Genomic DNA, 27,970 nt, shown 5'->3' on the forward strand with positions numbered 1-27,970 from the left:
AGTGAAATGGTTGGATGGCAGTCTCGCAGTCTGGCGAGTGAAATCAATGAGCTAACAGGCTTGCTCGGAGTTAGACAGTTAGCTAATTAAGTCGGTATTATTGGATCATGGAAGCCAAGCATCGCGCTCGCATCCCTCGCGCACTGCCACCCCATACGAATACGTCGTAGTACACTTAGTCGCGGCTGGCACTGCAAGGGTGAACGCCGCGGGGGCCTGTACGACTTGCTAGACGCGTTTTAATTAGAGGTGAATTCTGTCGCACGGGACGACTTGAGAGAGCGGCGTCTCTTACGTAAGTAAGTACAATTTTCGCGCATCCTCTTCTCGTCGTCACCACGCCTACCGTATCGCGGACGCGAGAGCCGTGAAGAAAAGTCACGCATACACGAAAAATGATGAAGTCGAGGAGTGGCGGGTGTGACGGCGAAGAGTAACGTGCGGATAGTGTAATCGGTACTTGGAATACTAAATAAAATGTGTCGCAATTGATCTTATTTAAGTTATTTACGACACATGCAGGTAAACATTTTTATTCTTTCTACTAGAAAGAAGAAATTACGTAAAAGATCTCCTCTCTTTAATATTGTGTAAAATGAATGAAGTAAATATATTAACCACACTGAGAAAAAAAAATCGTTGATTCAAAGAAATATTATTTGATTCAACTAAATGCAGCGGTCACGGGCTGTCAAGCTAACATTTGTTAATTCAAAAAATATTATATTTAAATGGATTCAGAATTTCTTGATATTACTCACGTATATTTGATTTAAATATATTAATATTTGCATTAAACAAATCACTACAACTAAACAAGTTTAGTCAAATTAACAACATTTTTTTCTCAGTGCATATTCCAACATGTATAACAACGTATTGTAGTTTCTATTCTCTAATTTTTTAAGTATATAGAAAACCTATAAAGAAAGTATTTTAATAATTATAACGAGTGAAACAAAAAATATAACATCATTCGTAAAATGCATTCAATAGCAAGTGCTATTGAAGCAAAGTTGTCATATTTTGCTACAAAAATGGTAAGATATATATTAAGAAAGAGAAATTATTCATACGACTTTCGTGTGGCGATACACGAAAGTATTCATCTCTCATTTATAGGTTTCATAACAGGTTGTGTCCAAGCGAAGCAACATCGCATGTCCGTCGTATTGGCATTTCTGACATCGACATTGTTGAAACGAAAGAATGAAGTAAAGAAGAAAAAACCGAAGATGGGCCGAGATGGAGCCTCTCGCGACTCGCGCGAACCCAAAAAATACACCGGGAGGTTAAATATGTTACATGAGCTTCGGCGAAGAGAAGACCAAGCGACCAGGTTCTTGGTATCAATTAGCCCGCTGACGAAAATAGCGTACAATCGCCACAATTTTTCGAGACAAGAACGCGAGAATTGCAACACCTCAGGCTTGGACTCTACAAACAGGCTCTGATACTTTATCTGCCGAAAGCATCGATCGCTGGGAATCTATAAAAGGAACAAGACGCGAAGCAAGAAAGGACTGCGTAAGAGCCCCGCCTTCGAGATGTACGCGTTTCTACGCCGCGAGTAGTTCGAACCGCAGCATGCGAAAAGACTTGACGCGTGTTCGCGGCGATTGCCTCATTGCGGATGCCTGCACCAAAAACGAAAGATAAGTACAATCTAAACTACACAAAGGGAGAATTTTAGAAAAAGACGGAGAAAAAGCGACTTGGAAAATAAAACAAAGGACCAACTCGCGCTAACTTCGCGATACCTTAAAGAATTGATACGTCACTCGAGACCTGTGTGAAATTAGCACCCCATTTTTTAAATTTTGAAATTCTAAAAGTTGTTCCGGATTGTTCTAGACTTGTTCGAAATTGTACCACAAAATCAAATTTTTTAAATAAAAATATTCGAGGAAAATTAATAAAAACTATTTTCTGACCTGGCACTCCATTTTTCGAAAATCGAATTTTTCAAGGTTGTTCCAGGTTGTTCTAGTTGTTCTAAACATTGTTCCAAAATATTAGTTTGATTGGTCAAAAACTTTAAAAAATATTTAAAAAAAAATTTTTTTTTGAAATAACCGTTTTTGGCCATTTATTCGTAAACAAAATGACTTACAAAACTGTCGATTAGAACATATTTTTATAACCGTGTTCTGACTTGTTCGCGGTTATAAATATGTTCTAAATCAACAGTTTTGTAAGTCATTTTATTTACGAATAAAATAGCCAAAAACTGTTATTTCCAAAATTTTTTTTTTCAATATCTTTTAAAGTTTTTGACCAATTAAACTAATATTTTGAAACAATGTTTAGACCAACTAGAACAACCTAGAACAACCTTGAAAAGTTCGATTTTTGAAAAATAAGGCGCCAGGTTAGAAAATTGTTTTTATTAATTTTCCACAAACATTTTTATTTTAAAAAATTGATTTTCTGGAACAATTTAGAACAAGTCTAGAACAACCCAAAACAACTTTTAGAATTTCAAAATTTCAAAAATAGGGTGCTAACTTTACACAGGTTCACTCGAGCAGTGGATTTACCATATATCCAAGATCTATTATGAAAATAAGCGAAAACTCTCTGGGCATTTCAATCGCGATGATAATAATTGTTCGCGAGAAAAAGGAAGAGAAATAAACGATTATACCGCCGCTACACAGCAAGTGCGCGGTTCTTGCACGAGCACGGGAGAGAAGCGAGCGGGCTACTTGTCACAGCGGTTCACCAGCGGTGCTTTCCAGCGGGAGGAGTGCCGAACCCTTTTCAACTGGTCCCCGAGGTCCCCGAGTCTGGTCGGACCCGAGCGACGACGCTCGTTTTCGGTCCCCTGTCCCCCTCCCTCCTCTTTTTTCTTCTGCCACTCTACTACCGTTGCCGTTTCTTCCCAGGGATTCGCGGTGCTAACATTCCGCTGTGGCAGGCGACCGTCCTCGAGGCCCAGCAGATATCAACTTTCCCACACAGCTGCTTTTTGGAGAAGCGAATGTACGAATTTCGCAGAAACGCAGAAACGAATGTCGAGAAGCCTATTGATCTCTATACGTTGCATGAGTCAATCAGTCAATTGATCACGTGGGAAATGCAAATGGAGGTTGCAACAGATCAGCGGTTGCCTTGCGGCAATTACACCTTGCGCGTACCGATATATACTAATCAATAGTTACTCAACGCGATTAGATTCAATTTCTGGAATGCTATGGATTGGGTTTGGCCTTACCAATTGCCATCATCTTTAAAAAAAAAATACATAATCAGCACTATGGTAATCTTCTTAGCAATAGCGACGCTGGAAACTTACGGAGAATCGAGAACAGCATTTATCTAATAATAGCAATAATAACACTTTTCAAGAAGCAGCGATTATTCAAATCGGTTTTCCATGGAAGCAACGTAAACGGAGAACAAGTATCATTTTCTCAGAAAGGAGCCAAGTCAGAAGAGATCAGAGAGATCAGAGAGATTGTGAACTCATCCCTATTAACACATACCTCGCAATGGTTCCTCATACATATCGCGCGAAACTTTCTCACAATGTGCGTTTCGTTGTCCCACAGTTCTTCCTTCCTTTTAAAGAGCACGGGCTCTTGAGTTCACCTCGCTTGTTTAATACGCAGAAGAGGACGAGCCGAAGGCAACGAGAAGCGAGCGGCGGGAAGACCGGTGACGGGCCGAGTGACGCGGAAAACTTTTTTCTGAAATCACAGGATACGTCCACGTCCACCTCCTCCTTTCCTTCTTCGTTTGTCTCGCGGCGTGCAGTCGGGCATCAATAATTTAGCGCCCCACCGTATCAATAAACTTGCACCGGCATCGGTGCAAAACGGAAAGAAAGGCGACGCAGGATCAGCTCAGGACGAAGAGGAAAGGTGGCAAAGACAGAGAGACAGAGGCAGGAAGATCCTGGAGAGCGCCGGGAGTTAACAGAAGGAGGAGGAGGAGGAGGAGAAGATGGAGGATGGAACTGTGAACGTTCTCCGGATCGAGTGACTTTTCTTACGGCCGTTCACATATAGTCAGTGACGCGCCGTCCTCTCGCTCGAGTCGCTCTCCTTTCCTCCGACTCGATTACAAGCGGCAAGAAGCGGCATTACACGGGACACGCCGTGCCGACAAATCGACGGATTATGCCGGACGGGCGCCGACCTACCGGGAATAAATGAATTGGCTAACGACGTGACTCCTCTCTTTTCTCGCCCTGCATACTCGGTGATTTTCTCGCCGACCTGTGCATAGCTAGGGATTTATACAAGTTCGCGAAGATCCAAGGATACGTGTCGAGAAATAGCAAATTAATTTTTTATAGGAACTCGAAGGTGTGACGCTTAATTCGCGATAATGAACGAAGCAGAATTAAATTAACTGAAATAATCGCATCTTCGAAGATGCACAATTACTAAAAGACAAAAATTATAAAGAAATATCCTATAAAACGCGTTCTTCTATATTAAAAAGTTAAAATTAAACTTTTAAGGAAGAAAAAATAAGAAAATATCTTTTTATTTATTTATGAAATCTTTTTTTTATTTATGAAATCTTGATTATACGTTTTGTTGTAATAGTATTTGAAACCAAATGATAATCCGATTAGAAACGGCACACTTTCATGAAGCTTATCAACTGCGTCCTTAGAGAGAAGAGAAATGAAAACAATCGGAGTAACTCGTAAATGGATTATGCTAAAGCGTAAGCTAAGAAAATAACATTTTAACATTAATTATAAAAAAAAATAACTCTTGGCTATCTACTATCCCAGATTCTTTGCTATTTTAATATATAGATATACGAAAAATATTTATTGCGTGATTTTGCTGTCACACGTTTAACACACACACCATTATGACTGGTGAATGGTTACTGGTGACTGACACTGAGTTTTTTTTCAATCATCAGTGATTGTCATGGGGCGATTGTCAAATAAATTTCATATATCATATTTTTTGTGCAACTTAATACTATAAATTCAACACTATAAATTAAGTATTTTATTGTTCTTCTACAAAATCATTTAATCCGGCGTAAATGGAAATTCAACTAAAATACGCTTAGCGGTGAATGTTAAAATATTTTTATGTAAACCGTAATATATGTGTGCGATAAATAGACTAGATATCCATCCTGTACATTTTTTTGTACCAGGAAACAGTCACAAAATAACCATACAAGCTTTACAATTAGTATTGATGACTAAATGGTAAGTTTATGAATTAATTTGTCGAAATTGTTTTTAGAAGAAGCGCCTATATTTATACAACAATATTTGCAAAATATAATAATATGCAAATAATTAATTTGCAAATAATAATATATTTTGTTTTATTCCATCTTATCGGTAAATTGCAAACATTTATTGACACAAAAATAATAAATTTACCGTGGAAGTTTTATAATTATTCCATATCTCGCGAATTAAGAAAAATAATCTTCTGAGAGAAATTTTGATAGACGCGTCTTAATTTGGTTATGTAAGAAGAATTCGATTAAATCTCAACGAGCAAGCTTTGTATAATTCGATTAAAACATACGATCGATAAACAGACAGAGATGCGAGTCAGGTTCGCGGCCAACGACGCCTTTCCGATCCTTTCTTCGCCCCATCCTTCTTCGGCAACGCCCGCCGAAGCTTTCAGGAAGCAAGGTACTAATTAGCGATTACCACTCGTTCACGGGGCACTCGAGAGAGAATATAATTAGCACTCACCTTTGTGGTCCGAGAAAGGGTGGGGGGAAGGCTGCTAAAACACTCGACCGACCCAATCTTGACGTCTCTTAAAATATTCCAAGAGCGTTCGAAGAGTCATCCTCGATCCTGCGACTTGATCACAAGAAGAAGATATCGATCCTGATTTCTTTGAGGATGTAAAAGAGCAGCTTCTTTATCATCGACGTACACATCCATATATAAGTATCAGTTTTCTGAAAAAAGAAACTATACATAAATTTATATGACACAATCTGTATTACTATAATATGTACTACAAAAACTACACATTGGTTGATAAAGTAATTCATCGAAGCTTTAATATCGAGTTTAATATAATCTGTTATCGTTCTTATTAAATGATATTGTTTAATGCGAACTAAAATTAATGCATTTAATTATTTAATTATCCCACAAAATAAATATTTTATTTACTTTAAAGGAATTTATATATTCATATTGTCTCAAATTTTTGAATCGCTAATTGCATAAAAATAACTATTACTCGCAGAATAAGAGTTATTTTTCAAAATACTTTTTTCTGCATATGCATATGTTTTAATCATTGTTAATTATTTAGAATGATTTATATATGTAGATATTTCGGTTTCTATTCCAGCATGCACATTTCAGGTGACAGACACTATCTACCTGCAAAATGAACGATTACGGTTATGGAAAACAACGAGAAAGTAACGATTTTCACGATAACGTCCGAAATGAGCAGGGGAAAATGGAAAATCGGGGTAAAAACCGGGACACAGGATCTATGACTCTTAAACGATTGAATAGTATTCAGGATCCAGGAAAGAGATATGAACTGAAGGATCGTATTGGTACTGGCATATGCGGCGATGTTTACGAAGGGATTGATCAGCAAGCTGGTACGTAACGAAAGGATATACATTCATGTAGACGAAATTCGTGTAAAACCATGAAAATATAAATCGCGAGATACAGAAGCATGGGAAAACTGCTGCTTGCTGCAGCAGAATAATCACACGCAAAGATAAATATACATATCGATTGTGTTTCAGGAAATAAAAAAGTTGCCATTAAGATTCAAAAGCTCACGCCGGAAACGCAGTTCCTAATTGTAGAAGAGTATCATATTCTTCGTGATTTCGCCGGTCATTCAAATCTACCGGATTTCTACGGAATATATCGCAGACGATCAACTAAGAAAGCCGAATACGACGAAATATGGTTCGTCATGGAGGTAAACTTTAGATAATAAAATTATAAAGATAATTATGTAAAGAAATCTAAAAATTTATGATTGTATAAAGCACGAACTATGAAAGTATATCTTACATGCTATAAAGTAATTAATATTGCAAATTTAAAGGCACCAACTAACATTTTCACAATTCCCCTTTCTTAAACTCATTATTTTTATCTCATCGTTTATTAAAGTATATATCACATAAAGATAGAAATAGGGTCAACAATATTTATTTCGTTTTCTTTAATTTCTTCAAAAAATGATTATTTTAATACATTAATGTCCCCAATATATTTTGCAATACGCATATTTTTAAAATACGATATTATAAAGACGTATAGAGACGTAAATGGGCATTTATGGACTCGATCGGTTCGAAGACGGTTATTATTGTTGCAATCAGTTTTATTACTGTACCCAAAGGTCGAAATCGCAACGAAGTCCCTATCGATGCCGCGCAAAATACCCGCGGTATTTTTCGCAGTAATGCGTTTCCTTTAACATATTGTAATTCTTCAACAAGAAAACAGAGGAAAAAAAGGAGAATACGGGTCAAAGATGCAGAACGAAAGATGATGGCGGTTTAAGGAAGACAATGGAAGAGAGGGAGAGAAAGAGCGGGTTGCCGCCTGTATACCCGTGCTCAGAACCCGGAGGCAATTTCAAGCATTTGAGACCGTCGAATATACGGATAATTTACGACACACGCGCCCCCATTAAACAATCATTAAACTCGTTCGTGTACGCAGGTGAGGCTCGGCCCGTCGCGGCTTTAATTTACGGACGGACCTCCGCGGTATGTGATGCCCGAAACATTATTACTTATCTCGGATAAAGCGACGATAGAGTTGACGTAATACGTGCACTCGAAAATCCGCCGAGTTGTTTCGGGAATCGGGACCTTTTCGGCCACGCCTTTGTCGTTCAGAACACGTTAATAAACAGAAATGTTTTTAAAGGAAATTGTTTCATTAACTTTCTAAAGTTACATGATATACTTTTTTTACGTAAACTCCGAAAATTATGCTGTCACGAAAACATGTGAAATATATTTTTAATATAACGTAAAATTTAAAAATAATTATAAATATGGAAGAAAATATTATTTTTTATCAGTTCAAGTTTTTTTATTAATCAGATTTAATTTAATAAAAAAAGAGAGAAAGAAAGAAAGAAGAGAGATATATATGTTACGGGAAATATAAAAAATTGGGAATTATACATAATGGCCAGCCAATATGGATAATTCCCAATTTGTTTGGTCAAAATGATTAATAGAGAAGAATTAATCAAATTTCCCGGTTATTATGCATATTTTCCAATGCTGAATGGTCATTTTGCATTGGAAAATATGTATAATGACCGGTTAATTTGATTAATTTGAACATTTTTGCTTTTATTATTTAAATGTCCCAAAAGAAGCAGGAATTATGCATATTGCCCGGTCATTATGCATAATAACCGATTTAATCAAATTTCCCGTAACATATATACTCAATGATCTTCTTTACAATAATTTTGAATAGTTTAATTTACGTAAATCTATTATATAAACATTGATTTAAGCATAAAAGCATATTCCAAAACCTAGAAAGTAATTAATTACGTAAATATTAGTCATACACATAATTTCGATTAAGCTACCATTATAATATTATGATATCTATATTGAGAATATCTCTTTATCGAGATATTTGACATCTTTAATTTGCTCACGAAGCAGCTTCTTATACATTTTTAACTTCGACCACCCACATTCTCGATCAATCCTCTCTCTCGCCTTCACGTCTCGCACAGATTCAAAGGCGACGCGTGAACACGCCAAAAACGACGAGATTCGCCTGAATCTCACGATTTACTTCGGCAAGCGAATTCGCGTGCAAGCCTCGGAGACGGGCTAAGTATGCGCAACGAAGAAACGTAATGAGTCGCCGGTCGCTAACGTTAAGCTCGCTGATTGCTCGTTGCCGGAGATTACAAGCAATAAAGGCGCAACAGGCCGCGGAGGCCTGTTGTAGCGGTAGAAAGGAGACGCATCTCGTCGACGGTGCAGCGCGGACCAAATAGCAGTTTTGTAAGTCAATCGGCTTTAAGTCGGCTCAGGCAGAAACGAGCGCCGAGATCTCAAAGAGGAAAAGAGAGAGAAAGAGAAAGAGACATGCAACGACAATGTGGCAAGGATTTATCGCCGGTGATATTTCATATCGAGCGAGTTTTATTGGCGCGAATGTAAGGCCCCGATAAAACCTTGCGTGACTCTATACTTCTGCTGGAAAAATTCGAGAAAGAGGTTCTTCATCGTCACATATGAATAAGATGTTATTTAATTGCAATTTAATTTTTAGCAAAACTGAACGCAGAACCGTTCAGTTTTGCTAAAGTTAAATCGCAATTAAATAACATATAATGTTCAAGCGAACATTTTATAAAAATATAATCCTATGAAAACAATCAAACTTTTAATTTAACGAAGAAAGCATGAGGCTTGGAAAAATCTGTATTAAATCTGTGTGAAAGAGAAGAGTTGAATCTGTTACAATCCGTGATTCACATGAGACAGTCTATATAGGGTAATGTAATATATGAAGCGTTGGATCACGTTTACTCATAATTACCGCACGCTTCGTGTAATTGTAGACATATGCGCGAAGTTTATTACACTTTTTGATTATAAGTTCTTCAGATGCTTAATTTCTAGAGAAATGGATTACGAGAGTCTTTTTCTGCCTGAATTAACTTTCGTAAAATCTATAATTAAATAAAGAATCATTCAGAAATTACCAGAGTGGAAGTTTTCGTACAGATATTTTACCCCAAGGCTTGTGGAAGACAAACACACACACATAAAACTTAATTCTAAACCCCCGTCCACCGACTCAAATTACTTCCGCAATTAGAATGGCATTTCAATTAACACATCAATCTCATGTTACACAATTACATCATAAGTAAAAAAAAGTTAACAATTGTTACACAACAGTTATCTTATAAGCGGTGAATCGCTCATAACATTTATGACGAGTTTAAGCTCAAATTCAATAAATGAGCACAATTTTGCTGCTAACTCTTTTCATCTATAATAACTTAGGTTATTTTTAGCTCAAAGGTATGATTATAATTATAACTAACAACATGGCATTATTTATATGTTATAGCTCTGCGAAGGTGGAACAGTCATGGATCTCGTTCGTGGGATGATCGCAAGTGACAAAAGAATACGAGAAGAACATATTGCCTTCATCTTAAGGGAAGTGATCAGGGTAAGTTTCCTGTTACGTAATATATATATATTATGATATATATACTTTTTTACACGAGATATACATCATATTGTTGAATGGTATATTCCGCAATATTTTCTTATGATGCAATTTTTCTCAATTTGTATTATTTACATTATTATTTTGCCATGTCTTGTACGTAAAAGACTCACTCGTAGGCAGTATAGCTAAAACGACATTATATAAATTAAAGTAACACTGTAGATAGTCGCCGAAATATCCTTTAGAAAAACATAATACAACAGGAACCAAATTAATTAACGAAGATAAATGATCGAAAGATCCTAGGTAAGTGGCACGTTTTGCATAAGACATAAGATTAATAATAAATCATTGATGTTATAACGCGAATATATCTGACTAACCGAAAAGAGGTAAGCCCGAGCAAGGTAATTAGTTTTTGCTCGGGTACGAGAAGGTATATGAGTCGGTAGCTGAGAAAGGTGGCCGTCGCGGAATGTCCAGCAAAATTGTGCCGCAATCTACCCCTCACCGTACCCCTCGCTATCCCTCGTCATTCTGTTTCCTTCCTCCCTTTCTTGATACAGAGAGCGTAATAAATATTACTTGCATGACAGAGCGCGCACTGGTGAACCGACAGAAATGATAATAGTAGGTAGATCTATAGCCACGGCAATAGTCGCGTTATTACGATATAATTATGTTCGATGGTATGTCCCGACGATGCTTTTATCTTGCGGCAGGTTACCTCTCTGATTACAGAAAACGCATTGGCGCCGAAGTATGTTCGCGCTGTGCAATTACAAGACACAGAAAAAGCGGGGTATTTCGCGACTTTACAAAAATACGACTCATAATTAGGATAACTATGCGATAAATGACTGAAATTCTAAAGGGGGGATGTTGCAGAACTATTTACAGAAATAAAAATTTACACAACGATTATACGCGAATAATTATAGAATAATGACACGCCATTATACACACATATAAAAATATTGTAAACTATATGAATTTGACAAAATATTTTAATTCCATTGTTGTATACAAATTTTCTTGATATAAACAGTAAAAAGATTTATTTAATTTTTCTTTCAGAATTAATTCATATGTATTTTACTATAAAAATGAAATAATTAATTCAATATTTTTATCAAAATGTTATAACACATATAGGGGGGTATATATATGCATTTTGTTGAAAATATCGAACTAATTATTTCAGTCTTATATAATAATGAATTCTGAAGGAAAAAGAAAAAATATATCTTTGTACTGTCTATGTAAATAAATTAGTAATTAACTTAATAAAAAGTAAGTAAGTAAATTAATTATCTCATTTACAATAACAAGGCAATAACCTAATGAATTCGCGTAATTCATAACCAGCGTACAAATATTTATTTTTGTTTTGATCATTATTAATATTAATGAGTAATATAGTTAACATCGCAATAAATTTAAACCGCCGCATTAATTGAAAATTACCCTGGTTTACGACAATCATAAAACGTAAGCCGTACGTGCCGTTAATTTTTCCATAAGTTTCGAGAAAAAAACAAGCAAAAACTGATGTGGTGGATGACGAACCCAGTCGAAATGACGTAAATAAAGCACAAACTGAGATTCAAACAACACCCGAATAAAGAAAAACAAAAGCAGAGGAGACAAAGAGGAAGAAAACGGGGAAAAAGGTGAAGGAGGAATGGGATACGAAGAGCTAAACACCCTTCGGTTTCATAAATTGCTATGATTTTGCTTAATATAGTTAATGGTCACGGAAAACGGATTCGCTTATTTACAATGATACTACCTTCCATGATTCCGGTTTCTCCTAGGAGGTCGGATAATTGGTGAGGATATCGTGCTCATTTCTCAACGAACTTAAGAAGCCACATGTATATATAGACGGGAAAATAAAGACGAGAATCGAAAAAAGCGAATGACCGATGCACGCCACAGGATGAAACTTAAGTGACCATTTCCGTTTTGTTCGTGTGTCACTGATTTTTCCTTGCTCATTACGTCTCTGCATTTGACTATTTATTTCTTTATTTATCATTTATGCGCGCGCAGAATAAAATTAGCTGTAATAAAGACGTCAGGTGTTTCAAATGCTTGGAAGAACAAAATAATTAAACTAATCAGCAAACGATATTATTTATTACTATGATATAAATAATATTTTATTTGATCAACAGAATAATACAGTTTTTTGATATGTCTTTTATTTTATTATTTCGATATTGTAAAAAATCACCAGAAGAGAAATTTTATTTAAAAATAAAGCTTCAGATAATAACGAAGAAGTAATTAGAAACGAAGATTTTTATGTAGTTAAATACAAAAAACTGATTTGTTTTTGTTTGTTAATATAATATGATAATTTCTATCTATCCACACAGATTTATCTATTGACTGTACCTCTGTTCCATAATATATTATGATTATTCAACTACAACATCGTAACTATAGACCAATACAGCACAGTGTCATAACTAATACAGCATAAGTGTCACGGCGCTTAAAACATATCATTACTGTCGTTTATTCCGTAGTCCGTACACCGGTACAAGATAAACGAGTAGTAGTACAGGAATAACAAGACTACATTACAGCATCGTCTGCACTCTCTTCAGCGTAGAAAACATATACATATATTCCCGTTTACATTAAACAATTTTCATACATTAATGACAAACGCATTAAATTCAAATTGATTATTCCCTTGTATGCAGGTAAGCTAAAATAAATCGACAACCGTTGATTTCCAGTTAATTGACACTTTTGTAACACGTTCTAGATATAGATATTAATATAGTTTTATATATTTAACAGGAAGAAGTGCAGCGTAGTTAATTATTAAATCTTGAAAGGATATCATGGGATAAAAAAGGAAAGAAATATTATTTTTGATATTAACAAAATAAAATTGTAAAGAAAAGGTAATGGGTTTATATTTGATAAATAATAAAATAAATGATAACACAGAAGGCATATGTAATTGTGCATGGGTATACGTAAATATGTGTAAAAATTTTTCTGATTCTAAAGTTTATAATAATAATTATAACGATCGAAAATGTCATGCAGTATCATTGATTGACGAAGGTTTTCTCATCAAATGAGAAAAAGATATTTCTCTCGAAAACCACTTCTTCCCCCATAAGTTCACCGAGGAAGCGCGGCGAAAGGGCACAACGTGTAATGGGCCCAGTATTCTTTCTCTCGCGAGTGGCTCATGGCTCACGGCGGTAATATTTACGATCCAAGCAGTTTGTCACTAAATCATTATGTGGGTCTACCTTTCGGGTATGCCCCGTGCACGCACAATCCGATGCCCTTCGCCACTGGGCTCCAGCGCTCCCCGCCCTTTCTCCTCACCTCCCCGATTGCCCCGACGCCGTTCCTTTTCCACCTTGGAAACTGCACGCAACCCTCCCGTCTCTCTCTTTCTTTTTCCTCCTCCTGTTCTCTCCTCTATGCTCTTTCCTCGCAGATACGTGTTCCATGGGCCCGGTAGCGATTCGTCCACGGTCACTCGTGCGGTAAATCAGACCACGCTGACGTTTAATGCCGGCAAATTACACGCAAAATAAATGCCCGCGAAGAGAAGTGCGCAGCAAGCGCGCACAGTGCTCGAAACAGAAACACAAAGAGAGCACGGGAAATGGATAAAGAACGAGAGACGAATGGAGACTACCAGTATGCTTCTTCTGCACGATCGTTATATCCCGTTTAATCTTTATCCGCCAATTAACAATTCGTTCGTCCTTTGAAAGTTCCCTCCTTACCCTTGTAACTATTTCTTATGTACTGCCCGGTCAACGAACATTCATTAGCGGTATTTCCTATTTTTCTGTCTTATTTGTCGAAACATCGTCGAATGCACTATCCAGTGAAATATAAATTTCATACAAGTAATAATTTGTTACATAAATTTATTTAAAAAACATTAATATAAATAATTCAAATTTATCATTATTGTCTGATATTGACATCAATAAGCCTGATATACGAAGAACTCAAATGGAAATTTACATCAGAGACAAAAATAATTGTATTCTTTGATTAATTAAAACTAATTAATAAAAAAATTATCAAATATACGTAAAAATAAATTAAAAATAAATTGTAGATCCGCGGGAAATAAATGAAAAATTCCGCGTTTATAATGAGCCACTTCGCAAGGTAGCTTAGCTTTAGCTTCAGAGTGTGGCTTTGAAGCGACTTGCTGATGAACCAGGTATTAATGATTTCGTGCCCATGCCACGTCGGAACTGCTCACTGACCCGCGCTTGTTACGCGCTGTGAGCACGGCCGGCCACAAATTATAGATTGTTCAATTTGCAGTAAATCTATAAAGATGATTCTCGCAAGACGCTGAAGGTGCCGAGTTGCCAACTTCTCTTCTGCATCGCCGTATCTTGAAGATACTACGTTCGTGTTGTTCTTAAATTCGAGTCTGCGATCTCAGAACATTGCACGAAGTGCTATATAATATTTATAGCACTTTGCAGTTTTCAATTAAAAAAAAAATCTTTAGCACCACCAAATATTCTCTCTATTGCTAAATTAATAACACGTATAACAAGTTTTCCCCCTGAGAATATAATTTAACTGTTCTAACAATCTTTCGTCTATGTGCTTCTAAATCTTATTAATAATAATTTCTCAACTTCATAAAATAGATCTTGTACGCAACGACAATACTAAAACCAGATATTACACATTGTGTTTTCTTTCTCAGGCTTTGATCCACTTGCACGAGCACAACGTGATCCACAGAGATGTCCGTGGCAGCAATATCGTTCTGACGAAGGAAGGCGAAGTGAAATTAGTGGATTTTGGGCTCTCGAGAACGATGAAAAGCGAACTCGAAAAAAGGCGCACCTACATAGGCTCACCGTCCTGGATGGCGCCAGAAATGATTGGTGGGAAAGACAGCGGAGCCGACAGCGGATACGGCAGCCGAGTCGACGTATGGGCGATCGGCATCACGGCGATAGAACTGGCCGACGGCAAAGCACCGTTCGAGGACATGCATCCGACTCGCGCGCTCTTCCAGATCGTCCGGAATCCACCGCCGACTCTCTACCGACCCGCCAACTGGTCGAAGAATTTCAATGACTTCATTTCGGAGTACGTGACCGGATAGAATATGAAAATCTCTTTATTACAAACGAACGTCGCGAACTCGCGAACGAAATAACGTGAGAGCTTACACGTCCGTTTCAGATGCCTCGAAAAGAATCCCGAGAACAGGCCGTACATGATGGAGATCATCGAGCATCCCTTTCTGTCGGAGCTACCCGAAAACGATTATCCTGTAATATACGATTTCAATGCAACGTAGACTATGAATTAGAAAAGGCAGATTATAGGTACAGCGCATGATTATAAAGTTGTCAATATAAGCCATCAAAATTCCTAAATGCATAAATTCGGTTTTTTATGTTTTAAAACTCGATTGATTAATTATTAAAGATAATAGAAATTGCAATAATAAAATTTATTTTTCATTAAGAGTAATTAACATCTTTAATAAAATATTTTTTTATTTTAAACTTTCCATAACTTTTCATAACATCTTATAAATAAGGCACATATAGTTTCGATCTGTCTTTTCTCTTTTAGAGTCTGCAAATATTCGATGTAATAATCAACTGATGTAAATTGTTGTGAAAATCAAAAGATTAAATATACACAACATGATTTTTTAGCTGACGCAAGAGATCAAAGCGCTGTCAATGGATCTCTCGGAGAAGGGCAGACAACAAAGAAAAGCGGAATCGATAGTTCGTAAAGGTTTCTTGAAGGTAACGACTCGCGCAAAAAAACACAAGCTGAACTGCAAATGATGGACTTATATGTGTTAAAAGAAAATCTTAATTGGCTGGATAGATTCATCAGGATGAGCCACCGGAACAAATGTTCATGGAGGACTTAGCGGCACTGGATATCCTGACTGAAGACATCATCTTGGACGAACTTCGCGAGAAACTGCGGCGAGGTGAATATCACACGTTTATCGGCGACATTTTATTGATACTCAACCCGAACGAGGAGCACGATATTTACGGTGTTCACGTAAGTCTGATGTTAGAACATCGATTTTCTGACAAAGTTTAATCGTTAACAAAATGACATCGTTGCGCTTATCTCTTTCTCGAAACCAATATTAAAACTTTCATCATTAAAGAATAACAGATAGAAAAAATATTAATGTAATAAAAAAATGTTGAAAAAACAAGAATAATTATTACATTAAAATTTACAAGCAATATTTTTGTGTCTGTAATCAATTAGCAAGAAATAACAAATGCAGTTGTATTTTTTAATTTATCTTCAGATTTTATGTATAATTTCACGTGCATATTAAATATTGCTGTTTCATGATAAAAAAGCAGAAACTTGTCAATCATGTGTGTTCAATAATAAGATTGCAAACTATACATACATCATTATAAATTGTATAACATAAACATGAATAATTTTATTTGCAGTATCACGCAAAATGTCAATGCAATATTTTTGTATCTATAATCAGTTTGCAGAAATTACACCTATATACTTTTTGATTTATCTTCAGATTTTATTTGTAATTTCACGTGCACATCAAATAGTGCTATTTTATAATAAAAGAACGGAAACTTGTCAATCATGTGTGTTCAATAATAAGATTGCAAACTACATATACCATTATAAATTGTATAACAAAAACATGAATAATTTTATTTGCAGCATCACGCAAAATATCAATGCAAATCACGATCGGATAATGCTCCCCATATCTATTCCGTAGCGGATAGCGCGTTTCAAGATGTCATGCTTAACGAAGAAGCTCAGCACATTTTGCTAGCCGGTGAAAGTAACTCCGGGAAAACGACGAATATGCTGCATCTAGTGGAGCATCTTATGTTCCTCGGAAAAGTGAGCTCGATGCGACCGTATTAACGATATATAAACGAAATTACAAGGAAAGTTATTTACATCTTTTTACTTTCAGGGTCTGCACGATACCGGAGCGAGAGTGCTGCGAGCTATAAAAATTATTCATGCTTTTGCAAACGCGGCGACACCGCTGAATGCTAATTCAACCAGATGCATATTGCAAATACAGACGACTTTCGGGTCAACCGGCAAAGCATCGGGGGCAATATTGTGGCTGTATCAGTTGGAAAAATGGCGCGTTTCGACTCGCGACAGGTATAATTTACTTACCTTGAAAGAAATTATTTTTTTTTCAACATAATATGCTACGCGGACTTTGAGTCTTTTAGCTGAAGATCTCTAATCTTTTAGAGATTTTCAGTTTTGCAAAGTATAGCACAAATTGAAGTATGAAGCACCAAAGAATATATATTGCATTCTATATTCCCATGTATAACGGGTTACTATTATACAGGCATATATGACCGAAATAAGCAATACTTCTTATAATTTTTTTACATAATTCGAGAAAATACAGAAATAATGTAATAAAATAATAAAATTATATGAATTATAAAAATAAATAATAAAAATAATAAAATAAATTAGAATATAATCGAATTAAAACAAAATTCACAGAAATATTATTATTAGACTAGCAAGATCCAGTCCGACCGAAAATGACATCTTCTCTAATTAACTGTAATAATAATCTAATTAATATTAAAAATGATAAAACGAGAAATAGAAAATAATCATTCGCAAAAGTATGTGCTAAAAAAAAAAGCATTTCATAACAAAAAAGTATTTTTTCAGAAATCAATCAAACTTTCATATTTTTTACTACTTTTACGACGGTCTCGAGGCATCAGAAAATTTGAAAACGTATTTCTTACCAAGTGGTAGAAAACTTCGATACCTCAGAATAACCGATAAAAGCACCGAAAAAAAACGAGCGTTCAAAGTGAGAAATGATCCGCAAAACAACGCGGTTAGACTCGAGGAACTTAGGGATTGTTTTAAGTTTATGGATATGGAAGAGCATTGCGAGACTATTTGGAAAATTCTCGCAGCCATTCTGATGCTCGGAGAGATTCGATTCGTTGAAGGCAATAACGGAGAGGCTGAGTTGGACAACAGCGAAATTGCTAACAGAGGTAAAAACTTGAATTCGAAAACTTTAATTCGTCAATGCGAGAGGTTTATTTTAGTATATTAAATCCCGTTAAAATATTTACTTGTTCATGAGATGTAAAAACTAATCAGCTGTTTCGAATCGCAGTGGCAGAACTTCTTGGCTTGGACTCGAAGAAATTTATTTGGGCTCTCGTTAATTACTGCTTGATCGTGAAGGGATCAGCGATACGTAGGAAGCACACTTGCGAAGAAGCGAAAGAGGCACGAGATGTCTTAGCAAACACTCTTTATCAGCGTTTAGTAGATTGGATAATCAACATCATTAACTATAAACTTTCAATGACTCGTAGCCTTTAGTAAGTTACGCGAAGATTTCATGGAAATGCAGACCACAAGAATAAAAATATTAATAAAGATTTTGTATCGATAATTTTTTAATTTCTATTTTTATTCTTCAGTGGCGATAAATATTCCATCAGCATCCTTGATCACTTTGGACTCGAATGTTTCTCAGTAAATCGGCTGGAACAACTATTGGTGAATACGTTAAACGAACAAATGCAATATTATTATAATCAAAGAGTATTCGCTTGGGAAATGGTAAATTTCTAATAAATAATATGTTAAAACATATGAGCTCATAACAAATTTATAAGATTTTGTTTTAGTCTCTGTCTGTTGAATATATGCTATTACATTAAAATCCACTCGCGTCTTTTAGAATTAATTAAGTTACAATCATAAAAACTTTCTGCATAGCTGTAAATCATATCAGCAATAAGCTAAAAAAATTTATTAACAATTACATACTAAATAAAAGAATTTAGAAGTATTGAGTACTCTCTTTTACGATTTCAGCAAGAACAAGAAGAGGAGGATATACCCATGCAACGATTACGCTTTTACGATAATAAGGAAGCGGTTGATCAACTAATGAGCAAAGAAGCTGGCCTCTTTCACATTATCGATGACGCTTCACGGCAAATGCAAGACGCTCAGTATATTCTCGAGAGGATTAAAGAACATAAACGTGGCATCCACGTGAAACCGGTGAGTTCGCACGAGTTCACGGTCACACATTACACCGGTAAGCTGATATACGACGCCAGCGAAATTGCCACGAAAAATCGAGACTTCATACCGCCGGAGATGATCGGCACGATGAGATTCTCTTCGCACGATGCAGTCAAGCAGATGTTCACTAACAAGCTAACCAAGTCGGGAAACCTGACGATCGTTCACGAACATTGTCTCGCGGCGAAGAAGACGTCGAAAAAGAAATGGAGTGCTCTTATGCAAGAGTCTTCTATGTTACGAGTAAGTGAAATGATTGCAAATAGACATATCTCTTGTTATATCTCAAGATATATATTTAATATCCCTATCTTTTAATTTTAATGACAGATATTATTTGATCAATTCGATTTCCAAATAATTCGAAGCATTCTTTATTTTAAACGTTAATTTTAACGTTAAAAGCACTTGAAGACAAAACACTTTCCACGAAAAGTAATCCTTTAGTTTACAGCATAACGAAACCTTTCTTTTTAAATTCAACAGAAATATAACACTGCGTCCAGAGGACAGTACTCACAGTCGCGCAAGATGCGAACATGCTCGTCAACGTTCAGAGCGACGAGTCTCGAAATTTTGAAAAATCTCGCGATAGGCGTGGGCGGCACACATTTTGTCAGATGCATACGCTCCGATCTCGAGGATGCTCCTCGCAGCTTTTACCGCGAAATCGTCAAACAACAAATCAGGGCGTTAGCAGTTCTTGATACCGCGAAAGCCAGACGACGCGGGTATCCATACAGAGTACCGTTCCAAGAATTTCTTCGAAGGTAATTCAATTGTCTTATAAAAATAATATTTTCGATTAAATACAGTAAGCTGCAGAGAAATAATGTGTTTATTGACTTGAATATAATAAGCTAAATGAATAAGAACTCGTTGAAATAATATGATACACAACCAGCAACAATTAATACTTTTCTATTACATGTATGTACGTTTTCGTTTTATGAAATGCAAAGACCGCTGTTTTTAATTACAGATACAAGTTTCTAGCCTTCGACTTTGACGAAACGGTAGAGATGACGAAAGATAACTGCAGATTACTTTTGATCAGATTAAAAATGGAAGGCTGGATTATCGGCAAGACCAAGGTTTTCTTAAAGTACTACAATGAGGAATATTTATCGCGCTTATATGAAACTCAAGTAAAAAAAATCATAAAGGTTCAATGCATGTTGCGTGCCTTTCTAGCGCGTAAAAATATTGCCTCGAAAATGTGTAATATCAAGAAAGAAATTGGTAAGTAAGTTTCCGATCGAATAAATCGCGATTTGTCAACTATTTATAGTTTAATAAATGTATATTACACATATATAAATAAATAAATATATATGAAGCATTTCATGCCAACTCAACCAATGATTGTCCTCGACCATTTTTTATTTGGCCGAAATTTTATTGTGTTTTTGTACTGAATGAAAGTAGCTTCCATGATTTTTTTTAGATTTTTATCTTTACTCAAACTTAAGTTACGGATTTAAAAAAAAAATGCAGTTTAAAATTTGGAAAATTTCAAATGCCTGTAACTTTAAGAAGAAAAAAGATATTGTAAAAAATAAGGTGGTCTTTCTTTTCGTTTTTCACTGTACTTCTCGAAGAAAATATTGAAAAAATGTTTAATTGGCAATAAATGGGTAAAAAATGTTTGTTTTTCTCAGTGCGACCGTTTTGATTTTTTTCAAAAAAATCTCACAAATTCTAGACTTAATTTCAAAATTTTTAAGACGTATAAGAAAATGGCATTCTAATAACTTTAATTTTTTTAGGGACTTTTTTTATTTTTTTTTTTAAATAATTTTTTTTAAATAAGATAGACTCTACTGATGGCTATCAAAAAATTTGATAAATTTATAGACAGCAATCCTGAAATTTCGACCTATAGGTAAAAAGAAAATTCGAATATTTTCTATTTTTTAATTGCATTTTTACTTATTTTTATTATTAAATTACTTTTTTTAATGGGATATTATAAATTGGGGAACTTTAACGGTTAGCATATAACAATTAAATCATATAGTTAATAAAAAAAACACGTATATTATCTGTGAAAATAGCAATCAGATTTATTTAAAAATAAAATAAATAAATAAAAATCAAAATTAAAGATAAACATAAAATAAATGATAAATATATCAAAAAATTATGCCATATTATATAACGTTTCAGTAATTCTTCATTTTTCAAGTCGTGTTAAATCTATACCGGACACATAAAAAATTCATTGCGTTTTACCTAATAACAATGGAAATTTAAATGTAAAAATATTCTCTTGATGTAATGATGTAAAATCACATAAAATAATTTTAAAAAATAAAAATAAATAAATAGTATAAACGTTGTTATATAATATGGCATAATTTTTTGATATATTTATTATTTATTTTATGTTTCTTTAATTTTGATTTTTATTTATTTATTTTATTTTTAAATAAATCTGATTGCTATTTTCACAGATAATATACGTGTTTTTTTCATTAACTATATGATTTAATTGTTACATGCTAACCGTTAAAGTTTACCAATTTATAATATCCCATTAAAATTTAATAATAAAAATAAGTAAAAATGCAATTAAAAAATAGAAAATATTCGAATTTTCTCTTTACCTATAGATCGAAATTTCAGGATTGCTGTCTATAAATTTATCAAATTTTTTGATAGCCATTGGTAGAGTCTATCTTATTTTAAAAAAATTATTTTTGGAAAAAAAATAAAGAAAAAGTCCCTTAAAAAATCAAAGTTATTGGAATCCCATTTTCTTATACGTCTTAAAAATTTCGAAATTAAGTCTAGAATTTAAGATTTTTTTGAAAAAAATCAAAATCGTCGCACTGAGAAAAACAAACATTTTTTTACTTAAATCCTAAAAAAAACATGCACTCATATTGCCCATTAAACATTTTTTCGATATTTTCTTCGAAAAGTACAGTGAAAAAAGAAAAGAAAGACCACCTTATTTTTTACAAAATCTTTTTCTTCTTAAAGTTACAGGCATTTGAAATTTTCCAAATTTTAAACTGCATATTTTTTTTAAATCCATAACTTAAGTATGAATAGAGATAAAAATCTAGAAAAATCATAGAAGCTACTTTTATTCAGTACAAAAACACAAAAAAATTTCGGCCAAATCAAAAATGGTTGGGGACAATCATTGGTTGAGTTGGCATGGAATGCCCCATATATATTATATATATACCTTTATAAATTTTTTAATGTTTCAATCGATAACGTGCATTGTTTTAGTAAAGAAAGCGTCAATCAAGAGAAATAACTCACTTACTGAAGAAAAAGCGGCATTGATGATACAGAAAAGTAGGTATTGAAATATATAGAAAATAACATTGATCCAAGGATCAAGATTATGTAAAATGTGATTCACGTATACTTTACATATTTTTCACGACAATATGTTCCCAAATGAACAAATCCTGGCGCTCATATTTTAATTATATATTTTTACAATTACGAAATTATCTTCTTTTAGAATCTTATATGTAATAATTAAAAAAATGTTTTTATTTTTTTGTAAATTTAAAATGTGCAAGATATAGCAGGATTTATGATGCAACCTGAAAAAATTTTATAAGAGCTTAAATGTGTGTTATTTAAACGGCCAATGTATAGGTATAAATTATAATTTGTATATTAAACGTTTAACAACCCGTCGCAAAAAATTTATAAATATTTATGTAATATATTTATTTTATAATCATTTATATAAATCAGTTGCTTATACTTCATTATTATACTTGTTCAGCATACAGAGGACATATTGTAAGAAAAGAAATGGGGCCTTTACTCAAGGAAGAAATGAGTCAAGAGACGAAAGATTTCATCAAATTCTATTGCAGCAAATGGAGATCGAAAAGCGTGTTCCAAGTCCTCCTACGGTACCGTGCAGCCCGATATCAAGATTTTGTGCAATTATCGCAACAGGTATTATCTCTTTTTCAAATAAAATTCATAGATTAATTTCTTTCAGTCTGTTATTTCTTCTAAATACAAAACAAATATGTTATCAAGAATTTCAAGCATTTTTTTCAAAAAATTTTTTAAAAACAAATTAAAATATAAATTAATGATTAACAATATTTACCAATTTACATTTTATTATACCAAGTTTCTTGATTTTTTTCTTTAATTATAAAATAAAGCAATATACGAATTTTTATTAAAACCTTACACCCAAGAGTATAAATAAATTATCAAGTATTTGTGTAACAGGTTCATCTGTACAATCAATCGATAGTGGCAGCCTTGGAAAAAATGAATGAACATGTTGTATCCCTTGAAAAGATCGATCCAAGTGCCAAAATAGATGCCTACGTAAATGAGGTAAAACCACCTCAAGTCTACAAACTTCCTTTCAATATGCAACAAGAGCTCCCGTATTTCGACACGAATTACATGAATGATCCTTCAAACGTAAACATTAAACGTGCAGGGTAAGTTACTTAAAACATCTTTTAAACAGCCCGTAACAAGAACCTAAATGAGAAAAATGTACCAGAGATACGCATAAAATGTTGATAACTATAACATAAGTTTACCATATACTCTCTAAATCTGAATCAGTGAATAATACTGTGAATCAGTGACTAATTCACTGAACATGAATAGATATTTGAAAGAGAGATAATAATAATAATCAATTAAGACATAACCTTCATATTAAGATAAGATATAATTTGCAATAATTTTTTAATACAATAATCCTATTGAATGCTTAAAAATTTTAACATTTAAGATTACATGTAAAGTAATTTAAAAAAAAACGAGATATTGTTTAATGTATCCGGAGGAAATTTTTATTTTATGGTAAAATCATTTCAAACCCGAAAAAATTGCGCTTTAAAAGTCATAAAGTCTTTAATGAATATACGCAATAAAAATTTGTAAAATCGGTTAGACATACAAGCAAAGTGACGAAATTTACTTACCAACTGTTATCCCGCCGTTACCCCGTTCCGTCTCTCGATGCTGCAACACCAAAGAAAAGTCGAATGTCGTAAAAAGCAGGAAAGACGCTGCCAGCCTACGCGGATGCGCGTCATTGCGCGTTCGACCTGTGCGCATATGTGCCGACCACAAAACGTCGTAACCTTCGCAACTCCAGAGCGAAATCGAATATCGCGAACCACAGAAACAGCAGTGCGTTCACGTGAATTAGTATAATTATCCAATACTTGTCCGATATATCCTGCAGTTCTTCGCGAGCAACTGACACTTTTAACGAGTAACAGACATGAAAAACGTGAGACGGTATACCGGAGTTCGACCTCTTACAACGCGACGCGGCGCGAACTTGTCGCCAATATGGCGGATGCGCGTTTGACCTGTACGCATATGCTGATTACAAGACGCGCGTAACATTTAAACTATTTTAACTTTTTGCTATCTTGAGAAAAAATTTTTTATATAGATATTTATATCTAACTTATTATAAAAAATATATATATATATATATATACCTATATATACATATATATTTTGCTTTCTTTTGTACAATCTCTGTTCATCTATGCAAGAAAAATAATTAAAAAAAAGAATTAAAAGATAATCGAAGATAATTTTTGCATTATTTTTTTTTGCAAAAAATAATGATGAGAAATAAGAAAAAATTGCTTATGTATAGTCATATATAAATATAATAATGGTAAAAAAAATATAAAATATATAAAAAATATGATTATATAGAATATTGTATAACTTAATCGCAATTTATTTTCTGTAAAAAACAAGATAAATGTTTTTTTTTTCATTATTTTTAAATTATTGTTCTTATTATTTTTCTCATTACAAACAGACATTATACAAAAGAAAGAAAACATATATATATATATATATATATATATATATATATATATATATATTTATATTGTTTTATATATACGGACATATTATATGTAATTATGTAAATAAAAAATTGTTTTCCTGTGGATATATCCTTTAACTTAACTTGCAAATGTGCAGACGCAAATACTATAATATATAATAAAGGTAAAACAATAGAAATAAAATTAATGAAAATTATAAGAATAAATAGAATTAAATCAATTCTGCGTAAGATATAATATAGTCGATTTTCAAGAATACGAAATCAACGAAAAGAAAATATTACAGGAGAGTCATTTGACGAAACTTGGAAAAATATGCAGAAAATGACTTAATTCACTCTTACAGAAATTGTTATTAAATATAGTAATTTTCATAATTAAGATTGTTGGTGCTTTATGTATGTACATTTCTGGATATTCTGTGCAGTACTATTTGTCTTCTTTTTTCACATGCTGGTCTTCGACCTTGTGCATACATACATTCTTCATATCGCGTGGTTGCTATTAAAAAAGTAGGAATTTTGAAAGCAATTCGACAATTTAACTGAGATAAACTGAAAAAGACATTTTCGCAGGTCTATATCATCCACATTAAGCGACGACGAGCACGAGTCCTGGGATGCACCGTTACGTAGACAAACCGTACCCTGGGCTAACAAAAATGTTCACACCAGAGGTATCTAAATTCGCTACAAAGAAATTCTGAAGAGTTCTAAACACCTAAATTAATAAATTTTATAAATTTGTTTTGTCATATATTAGCTTATCATATATTATTTGTGAGATTATATCATCTTCTCTTTTCTAACATGATACATTTTTTTAGATATCGAGGTACAAACAACAAACTCGCCACATCGCGTACCTCTTCATCGTTCGTCGATCAGCGGTGAGCAAAGTTTAATCAACACTCTATTCACCAGGGATCCGAATGTTCCGATTCAGTGTCCACCGAAGGAGCCACCCCGCCGTAACATTTCTGGCTTTCAATCTGCGAATAAACGTAACTCCACACACTCTTCCGAATCTTATACTCCTTACTGCGCAAAATTGCAACAAAATGTGAGTTATTACACGACCACATAACATATATGTATATACCTTGAACGCCTAAAAATTACTTCCATTAAAAGTATTTCCTTAGAGATATCGATTTCTCTTCCTTGAAATTTCCTTTATTATTTCAAGTTTCGTTTTAATTCGAAAATCTCCAACGTTAAATAAATAAAAATTTTTTCTGTAAAGCAAATTCCACGTAAAATTAATTGAAAGATGAAATTTTACTTGTTTAGATATCTAATGTGCAATTTAAGATAATTTTTCAATTTGCAATTACAGCTTGTTTATAAATCAAAGTTTATAGTACCTACGATATTTTTCTTCAAGATAATAAGCGATGCTTTAGAAAATACTGAGATGTTATCTTACAGTACATAATTACAATAATTTTCCAATTTTAATTACTCTACACATATATAAAGACTTATAATTTATATATAGAACAACATCGACGCCGGATACACTAGGAAGAAAGTATCATCGCCACCAGTACCAGTCAATCGAACGCAACCCTCAGCAATGCGCAATTTCAACAATTATGAATCAAACATTCAAAACAAAAATAGTACAGAATGGGAGTTTGAGAACAGAAATAATCGCAATATTAACAGTGATATTCGGTACATTCATCGTTAATATGGAAATTTCTAGCAATATTAATAAATTCTCTCTTCATAACATAATTTTTTTCCATTACAGTGTAAATGCTATCAAAGAATTGGAAATGATCGGACGCAGGAACAACAATGATGAAAATGACGATGCACCACCATTCAACTTTCAAGTAATATCTCAGTTTGTTTTATTCTTTTAATCACGGTTATATACGTGTATATATATTTTTCCAAACATGTTTTAAAAATGAGAATATTACATCACAAACTTCAGAGAAATTTACATATTGTAAAAGCAGTTTTCAAAACAGGTTGTTATTCTAGGCGATGCTGCGGAAAACGCCTCATCAGCGTGCTTCGATGAAACGTAACCCCGTATACGAGAGCGTCACGTCATCAGAATCAGTACCAAAATCTTATCACCGCAATAACGATTTAGACGAATCAAATACTGTCTACAAGAGTAGCGATAGTCGTAAAGATTCGCCAGAGTGGAGTCCGAACGAAATGATCCTCATGTCAGAGGAATACGCGAATGAGAATACGGAAGCATTGAATAAAGAAGACGCAAAAAACAGTGTTACTACAGAGATAGCACCGGGCATTGTTGTCAAAGGCTACGTGGCTGACCTCTAAAAACTCACAACCAGAGATTAGTTGCATCAAAATCAATTAATTGCATTTATGTTTAAGCAAATTATTTCTCTTCGTGTATTTATCATATCTAGGACTATAATTTGGAAAAGAAGAAAGATCGCTAATTAAAATTTAGTAGAGATAAAAAAGTAATGCAACCAATTTCTCATATTTAGATTGCGTCTAATAAAAACATAAATCTATAACAAATAGCGCAATGAAATCACTGACGTCGTGACAAATTGTTGATTAAACAAATCAATAATTACAACTAAAAGAATTAAGGACATATGTATTTGCGATTTATTTATTGTAGAAAGTTAAATATTATTTCTCTGTTAATATAAATCATAACCAATAACCATTTCTATAAATCAATATCAATATAACTCAAAATAAATAATTTAAATTATAAATAGCGTATTATGCATTTATAATAGTACTGATTAATGCGCATGTGTTCATAAAAAATATATATATAAGTACTTAACAAATTATAAAAAGTAATGACA

At 33.8% G+C, this 27,970-nt stretch overlaps 1 protein-coding gene across 6 annotated transcripts; it reads left to right on the top strand.

Annotated features, from left to right (window-relative positions):
- The first annotated feature begins 189 nt into the window (after nucleotides 1–189).
- LOC112464793 (neither inactivation nor afterpotential protein C) lies at nucleotides 190–27,958 on the top strand. Of its 6 annotated transcripts, none has more exons than XM_025031992.1 (24): nucleotides 190–299; nucleotides 6,318–6,582; nucleotides 6,736–6,917; nucleotides 10,079–10,183; nucleotides 14,916–15,307; nucleotides 15,404–15,494; nucleotides 15,889–15,984; nucleotides 16,070–16,255; nucleotides 16,910–17,098; nucleotides 17,175–17,374; nucleotides 17,915–18,255; nucleotides 18,381–18,591; nucleotides 18,694–18,835; nucleotides 19,094–19,552; nucleotides 19,796–20,079; nucleotides 20,292–20,551; nucleotides 22,556–22,624; nucleotides 23,070–23,248; nucleotides 23,537–23,757; nucleotides 25,725–25,825; nucleotides 25,976–26,211; nucleotides 26,650–26,828; nucleotides 26,908–26,992; nucleotides 27,147–27,458. In XM_025031992.1, the coding sequence occupies exons 2-24, from the start codon at nucleotides 6,357–6,359 to the stop codon at nucleotides 27,456–27,458; spliced, it is 4,746 nt and encodes a 1,581-aa protein (XP_024887760.1). In that variant the 5' UTR covers nucleotides 190–299; nucleotides 6,318–6,356. The 6 variants fall into 6 exon arrangements, with proteins under 6 accessions (XP_024887760.1, XP_024887761.1, XP_024887762.1 ...); XM_025031993.1 differs by having other exon boundaries at nucleotides 6,332–6,582; XM_025031994.1 differs by having other exon boundaries at nucleotides 190–295.
- The last annotated feature ends 12 nt before the right edge of the window (nucleotides 27,959–27,970 follow it).

Source organism: Temnothorax curvispinosus, unplaced genomic scaffold, assembly GCF_003070985.1.
Source record: "Temnothorax curvispinosus isolate PA1 unplaced genomic scaffold, ASM307098v1 QBEX01014594.1, whole genome shotgun sequence".
Lineage (NCBI taxonomy): Eukaryota > Metazoa > Arthropoda > Insecta > Hymenoptera > Formicidae > Temnothorax > Temnothorax curvispinosus.